Source organism: Vicia villosa, linkage group LG1, assembly GCF_029867415.1.
Source record: "Vicia villosa cultivar HV-30 ecotype Madison, WI linkage group LG1, Vvil1.0, whole genome shotgun sequence".
Lineage (NCBI taxonomy): Eukaryota > Viridiplantae > Streptophyta > Magnoliopsida > Fabales > Fabaceae > Vicia > Vicia villosa.
In genome coordinates, this window is record NC_081180.1 from 189,707,712 (window position 1) to 189,723,741 (window position 16,030).

The 16,030-nt window shown below is 35.3% G+C and overlaps 1 protein-coding gene across 1 annotated transcript; it reads left to right on the forward strand.

Annotated features, from left to right (window-relative positions):
* The first annotated feature begins 596 nt into the window (after positions 1–596).
* Positions 597–3,000, forward strand: LOC131621410 (uncharacterized). Its single transcript, XM_058892453.1, has 4 exons — positions 597–1,326; positions 1,571–1,626; positions 2,002–2,081; positions 2,198–3,000. The coding sequence occupies exons 1-4, from the start codon at positions 1,075–1,077 to the stop codon at positions 2,806–2,808; spliced, it is 999 nt and encodes a 332-aa protein (XP_058748436.1). The 5' UTR covers positions 597–1,074; the 3' UTR covers positions 2,809–3,000.
* The last annotated feature ends 13,030 nt before the right edge of the window (positions 3,001–16,030 follow it).

Genomic DNA, 16,030 nt, shown 5'->3' on the forward strand with positions numbered 1-16,030 from the left:
TTCTCACCACTCGGAAACTTTGGACCATTTTTTCTTTCAATGTCAAGTTACGAAAGCGGTGTAGGAAAGAATCTATGCTTGGTTGGGGAATGACTTCGAGTTGAACATGGAAGAGTTCAAAAGTTTTGGTTGCATTCAAGAACAGGTGAGGAAAGCCAACACTAGAGTTATTCTAAATTCAATATGGATTGCTCTAATTTGGTGCATTTGGCTAATGAAGAATACTATTGTTTTTGACAATGCTACTTTTAGTTTTGATGTCGTTATATCCAACATCTTGTTCTTTTCTTGGAGATGGTTAAGTAGTAGTAGCTTTTCTCCTAGAACTAGTTTTTATGATTGGTACAAGTTACCTTTAAATTTCTTCAACTCTTTATAGAATTTTCGTTGTAAGGATGCAAAAGAGTTTTCGTTGTAAGGGTTGCACCCCTAATACGACATCTTATATCATTGCTTATTGAAAAAAAGTAATTTGGAATTATCAATTGAACATATATCATGGAAAATAGAATATAAAGAGGGTCCTTGTTAAGGAGGGTCACGGTTATGGGGCCCATAGCTCCCCTTCTTAAAAGTATAAACGATAGAACCATCCACTCCTTCTCTCTTCCCACCTTTCTCTTATCTTATTGCTTTTATTTCTAACTTTTCTATTTGCCAATTCTCCCTCTCCACTCTGGCATCCTCGTCCGTACTCTGTCTTTTCCTCTCCCACCGGTTACCGTTCCACCCAGTCACCCTCCTCACACGTGCTTTCACTCCTAAACCACCCTCACACGAGCCATCCCTCACCCATACAGTTTAACTAAAAACAACACCCTTTTGTGATGGTGCAACAAAAAAGCCAGATACAAAATCAAGCTTTGCTTAGAGAAAATATATAGTTTATAAATTCATAAAATTCTATAGATTTTTTTCTTGGTCAATGAGTTCATGAAATAGTTTGGGTTCTTACTGTTTTTTTTACTATCATTATTTTCCTCAAAATCTAATCTAGATTTTCTATGTTGGGTGATTTTTCATTTTTCATTTTTCATGTTTAAAAGTTTTGTGAGCTAAATATCTTTTGCACTTATGAGGATCCGAAAGAGGCAACTACCTTTCTCTCTTTCGCCCGTGACTTTCTCAGATCCCAACTTTATCAACGGGTCACCGGAGGTGGTGCAACTCAACGATGCAACAACCACTTCACCAAAACATTCTTGCATTCAAGCCTTGGATCATCCACAACCGTCCGTTCAACCAGTCCCACCGATCGGGAAACCAATCAACGGCTGTGATGATTCCTTAACTGACGAGAGACAGCACAAGAAGCAACCGATTTTGGTTAGTGTGAAAAATAATATTATATATATGACTCGAATAATTCAATTTTTTTAAAATTTTTTTTATAGGAAAATCGATTGTAAATTAGTGCACTTTTGTCCAACCTTTTACAAATGGTCGGATTGGTGCAATAATTTTTTTAATTTTTATTTTTTTTCACATTCACATAGGGGTAACATATGCAACCAACCATTTAGTGGATCCTATGTTAGTTGTTTTTTAATTGAGTGCTTTTGAATTGCAGGTAGAAGATGGGAGAGGGCAAGTTGGGGAAGAGGGACAGAAGGTTAATGATAACAGGTAAAACTTTTTTTTTTTAATTAATTAAATTTTTATATTTTATAAAACAATAATTGCTAAAAAGAAATACTACTGTTAGCGGAAATAGAGTTGAAAGTGTTTTAAATATAGGAAAATTCCCTCTAAACCTATCATTTTTTTCTCAAAACTAGCTACCTACCAATTTGCCCTTGAGCTGCACATACTACTACTATACTAGTATAGAACCAAATGCTGGTCCCCCGTTTACATCATATCTTCTTTCATAGCATTTTTACATTCTTTCTCTTTTCATCTTTTCTCTTTTCACCTTGAATTTTAAGTGTAAAAGTGGAATATATGTGTTTGTGGCTGTGGTTCTTTTTGAGGTCTTTCTGGCTCCTTTGTTCCTTGTAGGAAAGGAAGTATCTCAAGTGCACCAATATCAACTGAGCTTTTCGCATCCTCAAGCCCTTCTTGTTCTAGTTATAAAAAAGGTCACATATATATTTTATTGTGTTGTTTATATATTTGGAATAATAATGCATGAATATATATGTATGTTGATTGAGTTTGTTATTGAGAGAGTACTACTATTATATATATACGGTAGATTGGAGATGGAAAGATGGAGAGAAAGCCTTTCCTCTAAAGAAACGGAGAGAAAGTTTTGCGACGAATAGCAACCGCAACACCGACAACAGCAACAAAGACAATAATAATACAAAGAAGAAGATGACGATGAAGATGAAGAACAAGATGAATAATAACCGTTATGATAATAATGGAGACAGTGATGAAGAAGAGGTAGTGGTTATTAGAGAGACAAAACAGAAGAAGGTAAGAGGTGGTGCGCTCATGGAAGGTTCGCGGTGCAGTCGTGTTAATGGAAGAGGATGGAGATGTTGTCAACCAACACTAGTTGGTTATTCTCTTTGTGAGCATCATTTAGGGAAAGGAAGGTTGAGAAGCATGGCAAGTGTAAGAAAAAGGTCTCTTGTTGCTGCAAAGAATAATAATGTTCAAGACATGTCAATATCTCAATCAATTGAAATGAAAACAAAGTTTGATGGTGCAGACAATGATGATGATGATGATGATGAGAGAAAGCCATTGGTGATCACAAAGAAGAGGATGAAGCTTGGAATGGTTAAAGCACGATCGATGAGTAGTTTGCTGGGACAAACAAACATTGATCTTGCCATAGCTGAGAATAACAAGTAAGAGCATTCAAGAAAAAAAAAATCTGAATATTATACTAGTGATGAAGAAATTGTTATTATTTCATTTAATGTACTTAAGATTGTGAGAGCTATCTAATAGTTGACAATTACTTATCGTGACTTCGTGAGTGCAAGTTCAACTTCTTAGTTATCTGCATGAGTCTTTAATCTTAATTATCGTTTTCTTTGTTCATATTTTGTGAACCTTTTACTTGTGATGTAATTTTCCTGGAGATTATTATTATATATGATCGCACTGTGTGATTTTTTCTATGGAATGCAATTTTTTTTGGTTAAGTCTGTGGAATGTAATATTTATAGAACTACTTGATTATATTATATATAGGACTTTATACATGAGTTGACTTGATTGTGATGAGGTGTCTTCTTTGACTAACAAAACAAATGCACTCTATACCACGTGATATACATTGTTACCAGCAGCATAGGTTGGGAAAGAAACAATTGTTTATTACTTAAGTTTTTCGATTATGAGAATGACAATTCATCAAGTTATAAGATTTAGGTGGTTATTTTAGGAATTAATTAGTAGCCAACTCTCACTGCACAGATTGGTCTTAACGATTTTTAAATGATACATGCTAAGGTCAAATTGAGTTTTAAATGAGTTTTCAGAAGCAAATAAATTGACGACGAAATAATAATATTGATTTGTATTTTAAATTGCATCATATACATATATATTTCTTAACTTTTGTTTAAAAAAGTGTAAGTTATATGTGAGTGTTATCTACATTCAAAATTTGGAGGAAATATCGTTTCTAACTCTTAGCTCCCAATTTCTCTTTATTATTGAATGAATAGATTGTTTTGAATATATGATAGAAGCTGATGCTTGATGATGATATATGCTTGTTCACTTTCAAAAATCTCATTGATTATGTAATATGTAATCATTTAACATGCTTATAGTGACTCCATATGATATTTCTCTCAATGTGTATTATTGTGTCAAATATTCATCAAATTTGATATTTCTTGATATATTTGATAAATAGACATTATATTTATATATTGTTTCCATGAACAATCTCTTTTTGTCTATGCACGAGGTGCTTATTCTGAATAGTATGTTCCGGTAAATTATTGACTATCTTGCATTAACTTCGTTTTATGTGGATGATTGTTATGTTAGGAAAATTTTATGTTTTTTGATCTTGATATCATGATTTTTACGGTGTTCTATTTTCTATAATAAACAGTAAGCACGTACCTGGATCCATATTGATGATTCTTGTTCCGTTCTTGATTCTGGAATAGAATTGTTCTCTTCTCTCTTCCTTCTTCCTATAATTTGTATCTTTGATGATGAAGATACCTTTGTGTATTTGTCAGAAATGAGAAGGAAAATGAGAAAAGTTGATGTTGCTTGCCTAATGGTGTCTTTTTATAGGCATTTTATTCTAGCAGTTGCAACTCATTTTCAAAAGTTATGTCCCTATAGTCATGAAGAGAGAGAAGAGAGATTTAAATTTTATTGTGAATTTCAAAATAAACACCCGATTGGCTTAATTATCCATCAACCTAAATAATCATCACATTAAGGTATCTTTTATTTAAAGCCAAATTTTTAATTACATGAGTCATATTTAATGGATTAATAAAATAATTCAACAGTCTCCCACTTGACTCATGTGACAACTTGATGTTTCAATCTTATACCATAATTGTGCACCATTCATTGAAATCACCAAAGCATTATCTTTAATGAACTAAAATGATTGGATCATGGCGGTCTCAAGTTATTCATCAACTTGATTCCTTCCATGTATCACAAATCAATCCAATTCAAATAACTTTAAGGGATACAGTAATGTGTTTTTCATGTCTTTTTAATAAAAACACATTTGTTATCACATATTAACAATAATGTATACAATATGATATGGATAACAAAACTAAGCAGAAACATAACTTTAATTGAATTCATAAGTGTCATACAATACGAACATTAAGCTCTTCACACACACACACACACACACACACACACACTCACACACACACACACACACACACACACACATATATATATATATATATATATATATATATATATATATATATATATATATATATATATATATATATATATATATATATATATATATATATATATATACACCATTCAAACTATAATGTTAACAAGGACTTTTATATAATGCCCATTCTTTAAACCTGGCCAACAAATGTCTTGGGCGGTAAACCTTTAGTTAACGGATCCGCTATCATTAAAATCTTTACCAATATGTTCTAACGACGCTTTTGTTTCTGCACTTCTTCTTTCAATAATAAGCACTTCAATTTCATGTGTTTATCACCATTTTAATACTTATCATTCTTAGAGAAGAAGACATATGCAGAATTATCACAAAAATCCTTAGAGGCATAACTATACCATCGACAATACCAAGCCCTAAGGTAGAATTATGAAACCACAATGATTGCATAGTGGTCAAAACATTCCACAAATTATGCCTCTATAGAAAAAGAAGCAATTATAGAATATTCTCCATTCTTCCATGATATTGATCCTTCAGTCAGAAGGAAACATACTCAAATATGGATTTCTTTGAGTCCACACATTCCAAAGTTTAAATCCGAATAGTCAATCATTCCAAGGTGATCTGACCTTTTATATGTGAGTGTTTAATCTTTGGTGCCTTGTAAGTACCTAAGAATTTTCTTTGCAGCTTTCCATGGCTTATGCGAACGAATATTTATTTTATGTTATTTCTCACTCCCACTGAACTAGCCATATTCAACAAAAGAAGCATAACCAAACTCGATTTTCTCGTACTATTATTAGGACAATAAAATTTATACCTTTTCATGTGGATTATTATACACCTTTATTTTTGCTTGATATCTGGTTTCCATCATGTCCACAGTTCATAAGAAGTTTTAGGAACTGTCTTGCTAGGAATCATATTAAAGCAAATACGCAGTGGTCCTTAATGTGTACGTCGACAATAATAATACATTACTATAATTTAACATTGACCTAATCATCCATGAGAGTATATTATGCTTTTCAGCAACACCATATTGTTGTGGTGCATCAGGCAAAGAATATTGTTCATATTTACCACAACTTTTGAAAATCTTTGTAAATGGACTTAGACAAAGTCCATAACACCATACTATTAACCACGAAGATTTAAAGCACACTCATACGTTAAGGCTTTGATTGAATTTCATGGATTCAAACTAATCATCTTTAAACATGTATCAAAGTTCACCTTTGAGTAAAACTTAAATACATCATTTCAATAAAAGTTATTCATACGCAAAACGATATGCATGTCTATCTTTGGATATACAAGTATCAAGTATGACAACGAATACATTAATTTTATTATTATAAGTCATGATCCATCTTTGGATGATCTTTATGTCTTATAATAAATTTTTTTGAACAAAATATATTATTCTCGTAACATCCGAATCAAGTTCAACTACGTAATTTGGAATCATAACTTTAATTAATTTGACCACTTTGGTGATTAACAAATTTCTAACCCAAATAATTCCAAATTAAACGGTATACTTTTCACTTAAAAAACCAATAATAAATTGAAGTTCATAATCAATATTCAATTGTAAACTTTTATGAATTTGACCACTTTGGTGATTAACAAAATCCATATCCATTAAGCAATATAATTATAATTGGAAATTGCACAATTGAATTAGTATAATTTAAAATTATAAACTTTAATACATTTGACTACTTTGGTAATCAATAAATCCATAATTTAAAATTTCAATTTTAATTTATCTTTATTGATTAATTTAATATGGCATAATTATTATCCTTTATACAAATTAATTTTGAAAATACATAAAAGGAACAAAACTTTAGAGTCAAACCACTAATATTGTGTTTGAAAATTAATTACGTTCCAATTGTTATTTATGCCACTTCATACTTTCAAAAACATACTTACATATTAAAAATAATTGTTTATGACCAGCAATGATCATTTATGCTTACACCAATATTACATTTCAGAAGAGACTTTCACGTTGAACTTTATCTTCAGATGATTCAGAGCTTCCTTTCAGAGCTTCTATTGGACATCTTCAAAGATTTGAATTTTCTTTAGAGCACTTAGCTTATCAGAGCATCAAAGTAGTTTTCTTGAGATCTTTGCAAATTCCTGTATCAGAGCATTAAGCTTTGTTTGCTTCAAATCTTTGGAAGATTTTCACAAGATACTTTTCTCCCCTTTTTGAGCTCTTTCAGATTATCACATTCCTGCAAAACTATCAGAGAACAAAACTTTGCAATATTTGTTAGGAATGTTGAGACTTAAGCCCAGCAACTGATATAATAAATCAATTCAAGTCATATGTTTCTCCCTCTTTTTGTCATAACATCAAAAAGCATATAAATAAAAGATTCAAATGAAAGACATAAAAGATGAAGGAAGAAATTTTCATAGATTAGTCTGAATGATTACAAGCAGATGCAATCGATAAAGGAAAACAGATGCAAGAAACAAATAAGACCCTAAAAAAAGACTCAAACCGCAGACTAAGATTGGGTAAGCTTAGAGGCTAAGGCTGCTAGCAGATTCTTGATCTAAAGCAGTATCTTCTACCTGCTTCTTAGAAGCTTCCTCAGATCTTTGCATCCAGGTCTTGAATTCAGCATTTGTTCCATCCTGCTTTTCCAGACGGCTAAACACAATTGTTTGATTTTGCTGAAGCTCCTTCAGAGTTTCCAACACTACAGAGGTTGAAGGGACAGCAGTAGGAGCAACATGATTTTCCTCAAGAGCAGTAGGGACAGCAGAGGCTGGAACTATTTGGCTATCAGCAACAGGATTCTCCTCAAGAGGATTCTCCTTGAACCATTCAAACAGCGTCTCAAAGTCTCCAGTCAGAACTTTAAACTTAGAAGCAACCAGAGGCTTCTTTGGAGTCCAGACTACCATGGGCAGAGGCTCATCAACTTCCATCTCATCAATAAATGGTGCTTCTTCCAGAGGCTTCCAGTCCAAGATGGGATGAAAGTACTTGCCATCACCATACTCCAGAGCCAGTCCAGCAGTACCAGGAGCAGCAGAAAGACATTCATTCTGGAGATCTAGAAGATCCATTTGCACATCTTCAAAGAAAGCCTTCCAGAGCTTTCCAGCAGCCACATGATCCAGCTTGGAGTCATGGGCAACCTTCAGATAATCTAACCCTGTCCGTACCTTGTGTTTTAATAATTCAAAACGCATATCAACAGAAGGTGGGGTAGGGTTGGTTCTGATGACAGAAATATTGTCATCTGGGTGAGAGATGAGATATGGTTCAGGGGCTCTTTCAAACAGAAGAGAAGTGTTTGAAGAGGATGGGTGAGGTGAGGATTCTGCTTCCTTGTCAGAGTCTAAGACTACAACAACTGGTTCAAATTGAGGTTTTTAAGGGGAAGTTACAGAGGGGCGAGGTTTGCGAAAGACTGAATCACAAGATGATGATGAAGCTGGTGATAGGTTAGAAAAGTTGCAGAAAACAGGAGTGTCAACTTCTGGTTGGGGGTTAGATAATGGAGAGGTGGGTTGCGGTTGAGCAGAGGAGAAATTTTTTTCATTTGGTAGAGGTGGAAAGATGGTGTTCAGAGGTTTTGGATTGAGAATGGGTTCAGAGGTAGAGATTGGCTGTTAGATTTGGTGGAAGCAGAAGGTTGAGATTTAGAGGATTGTTTGGTGGTTTGAGGATGATTTTCTGGTGATTGTTCTAGTTCAGAGTCGTCATGAAGAATAGAGGTATTTATGTTCTCTATGTCATCTATTAGTTTCCCAATAGCTTCAGATGATCTGGGTACCTTGAGGGAGTTATTAGATTGATCAGAGTTAGGTTGGTTTTCTGGATGATGTTCTGTGGATACATGTTCAGAATTAACAACAGGAATAGGTACAGACTCGGTTATAGAAATACCTGAAGATTTCTTCTTCTTCTTCAGAGGCCTATATGGTCCAGCTCAATTGGACTTTCTCTTCTTCTCATTCTGTTCTTTCTTTTCCTTCTCTTCTTTTTCTTCTTTCTTTTCCTTCTTTTCTTTCTTCTCCTTCTTCTCCTTCTTCTCCTTCGTTTCTTTCTTTTCTTTATTTTCCTTTTTCTTCTTAGATGGATCTGGATCATCTATAGTTGGAAGCACTCCGTCGCTCAGCCATGCTGGATCAAACTCAGAGCCTTCATTCAAATAAGATTCCAGATAGAAGAGGACGATGCTGGGATGCTCATTCTTGAAGAAGAGCTCAAAGTCAGCCAGAGCAGGAATCCTTCGGAGTGTGAGCATTCATAGTGCTCCCACACGTTGCTTGCAGGTCTTTGACCGTTCCAGCATCTAGTAGATCTTGCACCAATCCAGTTTCAATCAGAATGTCAGAAATTAGTCTTCCCAAAGGAATGATGTTCCTTCTGATCTTTGGAGTCTTCAGTCTAGCTTGTTCTCTAGAATCCCCCACATGATTCCACATGTGGATGAACAGAATGTAAGGAAGATCCACTCTCTCGCCTTTCCTAATATAATACAGAATGTGTTGTTGATCTTGGTTGATGTAGTTTGGAGAGACAAAAGCCTTTCTATGGTAGATACAACCCAGAAGAATCTTGGCCCAGATTCTGTAGGGATCCTTCAGATCCTTGATACAAGTAGAACCTTTTCTAGAGGTGAAGATTTCACCATAAACAACATCCCAATCTGTTCTACCTACAATAGCTCAAGCAGCACCAAAACAACCTTCTAGACCCAGTAATCTTCTGATTAGGTTTTCAGTGATAGAGATCTCTTGACCACAGACGAAAGAGAGAATTGCTTTTGGCATTAACTTTGCATGAACCAAAACTCCTTTACCAATTCTGGGCAAACTGGTCCAATAAGACGATTGAAGATGGGTTCCCAGCCTTGAAATAGCATGTTGTTCTTCAAGTTGAAGCCATGTTCTTGAATATTATCAAAGTCTACCATTGTTTCACTGAGAACTTCCAATTCAGCAATCGGAATTAGACAGGTTTTTAATGGAGAAAAGACAATTTGTTGTTGTTATTGTTGTTGAGAAGACGAAGTAGTTTGTTGAATTGAGGAAGCCATTGATGAATAGTTTTGTTTTCTGAGTTTCTTTCGTTTAGGGTTTAGGTGAAAGCAAAAGAGAAGACAGAAATGCATAAACACAAAGAAAGATGATGGAAAGAGGGAAAAAATGAAATTGAAATGCAATATATAGAGACTGATTTGAACTGAGAATGCAATGGAGTTATGAATGAGACGGTTACAGAATCTGAACCACTTATCATAAATGCTGAAAGACGTTAGTGGAGGTTAGCGTGTGATTTCAAAAGATTTGCACAGTTACCTAGGGCGACGTCTCATCAACTGCACGCATGCTTGTCCCATCTGATGAACACGTGGTCATCATCTGGAGTAGCTGGTGACAGCTGTTTTGCTTTAACAGAAGTTCTGAGTCATACTTAGGCACATGAAACGTTAGTAATAACAGTTTCAGAGTATCCATATGAACATACATAATCAGAACATCTGATAGGTAAAATAAGAAAATAAATATAACATAATCTTCACACTAATCCACATATCAGATCTGAAGGATAGAAAAACACTTAGAAAGGGGGGGGGTTTGAATAAGTGTAGTTTTAAAACTCTTAAGATAAAAACAATTTGCACAATGATTTTTATCCTGGTTCGTTGTTAACTAAACTACTCCAGTCCACCCCCTTGGAGTGATTTACCTCACCTGAGGATTTAATCCACTAATCACACAAGATTACAATGGTTTTCCACTTAGATAACCTCTAAGTCTTCTAGAGTATTCTGATCACAACCTGATCACTCTAGGAACACAATGCTTAGATACCCTCTAAGACTTTCTAGAGAATCCGATCACAACTTGATCTCCTCTAGTTCTTACAAATTAATGTAAACAAATTCTTATAAGAGTTACAATGCTTCTTAATAAGCTATTATCACAACTGTGATTTTTCTCTTAAGTTTAAGCTTAATCTCACTAAGATAGTACAATAGTAATGAAGTGAGGTTGAAGATGAAGTTTGAGAGCTTTTTGAATTTGACAGCGTTTCTGTATGTTTGCGCAAAGTGTTATATTCAGCTTCTCATCAGAACTTCTATTTATAGGCGTTTGAGAAGATGACCGTTGGGAGCATTTAATGCGTTGCGTGATCCGTACAGCATTGCATTTAATGTTTCACTCTTTTGTCAACTACCTCGAGCCTTGCATTTGCTGTGTCTACTGACGTTGCCTTTAATAGCTTCTAACGTTCCTTTTGTCAGTCAGTGTAGCCTGCCATCTTGTACTTGCTTCTGATCTGATGTTTATGTAAACAACGTTTGAATATCATCAGAGTCAAACAGCTTAGTGCAGAGCATCTTCTTGTCTTCTGACCATGAAGTGCTTCTAGCGTGATACCATGAGAACTTTAGTGCTTCTGCTTCTGATCTCAAGTTCTTCTGATGCTTCAATAGACCATGTTCTGATTCTGCTTGACCATCTTCTGATGTCTTGCGAGAGCATGTTCTGATGTTGCATACTTGAACCTTCTGAGTTAGTGCTTCTTGCGCTGAATTTGTGTATACTCTTTATATATTTCCTGAAATGGAAATTGCATAGGATTAGAGTACCACATTATCTCAAGCGAAATTCATATACATTGTTATCATCAAAACTAAGAATATTGATCAGAACAAATCTTGTTCTAACAATCTCCCCCTTTTTTATGATGACAAAAACATATATAAATGATATGAATTTGCAATCAGAATATCAGACGGCTAAAGACAATTACACAGTTATAGCATAAGCATATAAACATAGTGTGTGAATATGTCTCCCCCTGAGATTAAAAATCCCCCCCTGAGATAAATAATCTCCCCCTGAAATAAATACTGGAAGAAATTTATAAATAAAGTACTTCCCTGAGTATTTTCCATTTCAGTTGAGACGATCGCATATGCTTAGATCTTCAGAACATTCAGAGCTTCTGCTTCTTGCTTCCATAGGACAGCTTCAGAGCTTTGAATTTCTTCATGAATCATTGCATGCTAGATTCTATCAGAACATTTTTGAATGTACCAGAGCATCATCAAAGCATCTTCTACATCCTAAAATGTTTCAGAACAAACTAAACGACAGAAGTCAGAGAATGAATGAATCAGAACATAAAATATGTAACAGAGCATATAGTATGTGTCAGAGCATACAACAAATTGTATCAGAACACATAAAATGCATCAGAACATAAAATATGTATCAGAGCACATAGAAAAAATGTATCAGAACATATAAAGAGTAAGAATGTGTTAGAGCATATTCTATCACAAGAATATCAGAATATTCTTCCTTCTTGCTTCTGATCTTGAAGCTTCACAGCACTCAGCTTGCTTTAATTTCCATGAGCTTGTTTCTATATAGAATTGCTTTTCCTCATGTCTTTGCTTCTCATGTTGAGCTTTTTAGAATGTCTTCAATCCTGCAAAACACTCAAAGACATAGAACTTGCAAATTCTGTTAGAAATGTGGAGACTTACTCCCAGCAACTGATAATATAAATTAGATCATTTATCACATTTTCTCCCCCTTTTTGTCATAACATCAAAAAGCATAAAAGATTCAGATAAAAAAGACAAACAATATGAGAGAAGATAAAAGATTTTCATTCATCAGAATTAATCAGAAGATACAAAAGGAGATGCAAGAAGACAAATGCAAGAAAAAGGAGACTACTAAGACACAAAAAGACTACGACTAGCCTAGCTTAGACATAATCTTGGCCAGCATGTCATGAATCCCAGCAGTGCTTACATTATGCTTCTTCATGAAGTCTCTAAATTCTTCATGTGCTTGATCATGCTTATCCAGGCGAGAAGCAAGAACTTCTTGATTCTGTTGAAGAGCCTTGATAGCGTTCACCAGAGCAGAGGGTCCAACAGAAGAAGATTCACAGCTATCATTCAGAAGGATAGCATTACCAGCAACAGCATCTACAATGAGAATATCATCTTCAGTAGGATGAATCTCTGCATCTTCCATTTTAACATCTGAGTCTGACTCAGAAACAACTTCAGCATATTCGGGATCAGGGATCTCAGAATCTTCATTCTCCAAGGCTTGAAGAATCTCAGCAAGATTCTTTGGAGGAATGGGAGCAGCAACTTCTGAAGGGTAGACAACTTCAGGAATGACCATATTTGGTGCTTCCTTAGAAGGATTCATCCTTAACCAGTTGAATAACCATTGGAAGTCTCCAGTCAGAACCGGATATTGAGGCTTCCAAACAACCATAGTCAGACATGGTTCATCTTCCAACTCATCAGTGAACTTATTCTCCTCAAGAGCTCTACAGTTTCTGATGGGATGATAGTACTTGCCATCATCGAGATCCAAGTAGTAACCAGAAGATCCAGATGCTTCAACAACACATCTTCTATGAATTTTCAGTGCATCATTCCAGGACTCTCTTCTGAAGCGATTCCATAGCCTCCGAGTAGCAACATGATCCAGCTTGGAGTCATAAGCAGCTCTCAGAACTTCCATTCTATTTCTGAACTTTAAATTGAACAACGCAAAGTCAATAGAAATGGTGGGTTCAGGAGGGTTAAAAGTAAAGCAAAAGTCAGGGTAAAGAAGAGAATAGGGGTTGGATTCTCTGTCAGGTAAGGAAAGAGTATCAGAAGGTGGAGATTCTGTGGTGAGGGTGGATGAAGAGGGGATATCAGAAGGTGTTGGGGGACAAACGTTTAGTGGTTGGGGGTTAAGAATAACAGGAGAAGGAGGTGGTTGGATAATATCTGGGATGGTGAGTGTATTTTGAGGTTCACGAGAAGGAGGTGAGTATATATGCCTAGAGGAATTGCCAGCTCTTAAAGCACGGAAAGTATCCCTGATGCGCTTTTCTCGATATTCCTTGGAATTTACTTTGACAGGATCATAAGTAATCTTCTGCTTCTTAGCTTGCTTAGCTTCTTCTTCTAAAGCTTTTCTCTTCAGCCTTGCTTATTTCTTCTTCTGTTCCTTCTGCTGTAGCTCAGCCAAAGAAGGAAGAACTCTTCCTCGAATCCATGCAGGATCAACAGAAGTTTGAGCTTTTACAGAAGCTTCCAAATAACGCTTAACAGCCTTGTTAAGCTCTTCTTTGAATAAGGAGGCAAAGCCTTCAACAGGAACCCTTCTGGTCAGAATATCTGGAAATATTCTTGGAACAGAAGTTACCTTCTCAATAAGACGCATCCTTTGAAGATCAAAACCATTCATAACATGACCTTGAATGACACCAAAGAACCTGGATGTTCCAATAGTTCTTAGAGGATCCAACAAGTCACTTTCTATCAGAAAGTCTGAAATCATTCTGGAGAAAGGAATAGCATTCCTCTTGAAGTCTGGAAACTTCTTGCGTTCTTCATCTCGTGATTCTTCAATACTTGTTTTCAAATTCTGAAAAAGAATGTTGGAGATGTTAACTTCAATACCTCTTCCAATGCAGAAGAGAGCATACTTGTGATCCGGATTGATGTAAGTTGAGGTAAAAGATCTCTTTCTATGATAGAGAGATCCTAGAATAATCTCAGCCCAAACTTTGTAGAACGGCTTCAACAAACCAGTTTGATGAGATGCAATACCAGAAGCATTAGATATTTGCCTCTCAACTGTTATCCAACAAACTCTACCAAAAAGAGCACCTGTACATCCTTCTTCATCATCCAGATTGTATAACTTTCTGATTAGCATCTCAGTTATCACAACTTCACGCCCTAACACGAAGGAGATGATTGCAGTTGGGGTAACCGTTGCATGAGCCCAGAAATCTTTTACTAATGCAGGATAAATTGGTCCAACCAATCTATCAAGGTAGTTTGACCAGCCTTGTGCCATTTTCTCAGCATCAGTGTTGAAACCATGTAATCTTAGATTTTCAAAATCTACCGAAGATTCATACAGCACTTCCAGTTAATCTGAAGGAATGGAACATGTCTTCAATGGAGCATAACCATACTTACGATGAACAAGATGAGCAGAAGACATTTCTTCTTTGCTAGCGGAACTTGATGAAGAAAGCATGGAAATATACTGGAGATTCGGTTACGAACTAGGGTTTATGCAGAAAAAGAAAGAGGAAGATAAATGAAGATAGATAATGTAAAAAGACTGAAATGAATGTGAGATGAGTATATAAAGGGACGGATTTGAAATGAAATGCAATAGTGTTTGAATGAATATGATTACAGAAAACATGGAATCAAATGCATTTAATGAGAGATGACGTTAGGAGAGATAAAATGAAAATTGAAATGATTTGCACAGTTACCTAGGGCGGCGTCTCCTCAACTGTACGCACGCTTGTCCAAAAAGAGTGAACACGTGTTCATTTTCTGGAAAGCTGGTGACAGCTGTTTTGCTTTAAAGGAACTTCTGAATCAACTTAGATAATGAAACGTTAGAGATGACTGAATCAGAACTTCTAATTGATCACCATCAGAACTTCTTATAAGAAGATAACACAAGGTCATTTCAGAACTAATCCATACATCAGAAGTTCTCATCTTCTCATTCTGGGCATAAATCCATACTGATATTCTTCAGAATGAACTTAAACCTATCTTCAGCAAGGGGTTTTGTAAAGATATCATCCCATTGATGGTCTGTATCCACAAAGTTTAAAGAAAGAACACCCTTATGAACATAGTCCCTAATGAAATGATGTTTAATCTCAATATGTTTAGCTTTGGAATGTAAGATAGGATTCTTAGATAAACATATAGCAGAAGTATTATCACAGAAGATAGGAGTGTTACTCCCATATATATGATAATCTTCTAACTGACTCTTCATCCAGAGCATTTGTGTGCTACAACCAGCAGCAACAACATATTCTACTTCTGTTGTTGAGAGGGCAATGGTAGCTTGCTTCTTGCTGTACCAGGAGATCAGGTGACTTCCAAGAAATTGACAACTTCCAGAAGTGCTTTTCCTTTCAACTCTATCTCTAGCATAGTCAGCATCACAAAATCCTACTAAGTTGTACTCTTTAGATCTTCTGTAGACTAAACCAACATTAGTAGTACCTTTCAGATACCTCAGAATTCTCTTAACAGCTGTTAAGTGAGATTCTCTAGGATCTGATTGGAATCTTGCACACAAACAAACACTAAATAAAATGTCAGGTCTAGAAGCAGTTAAATA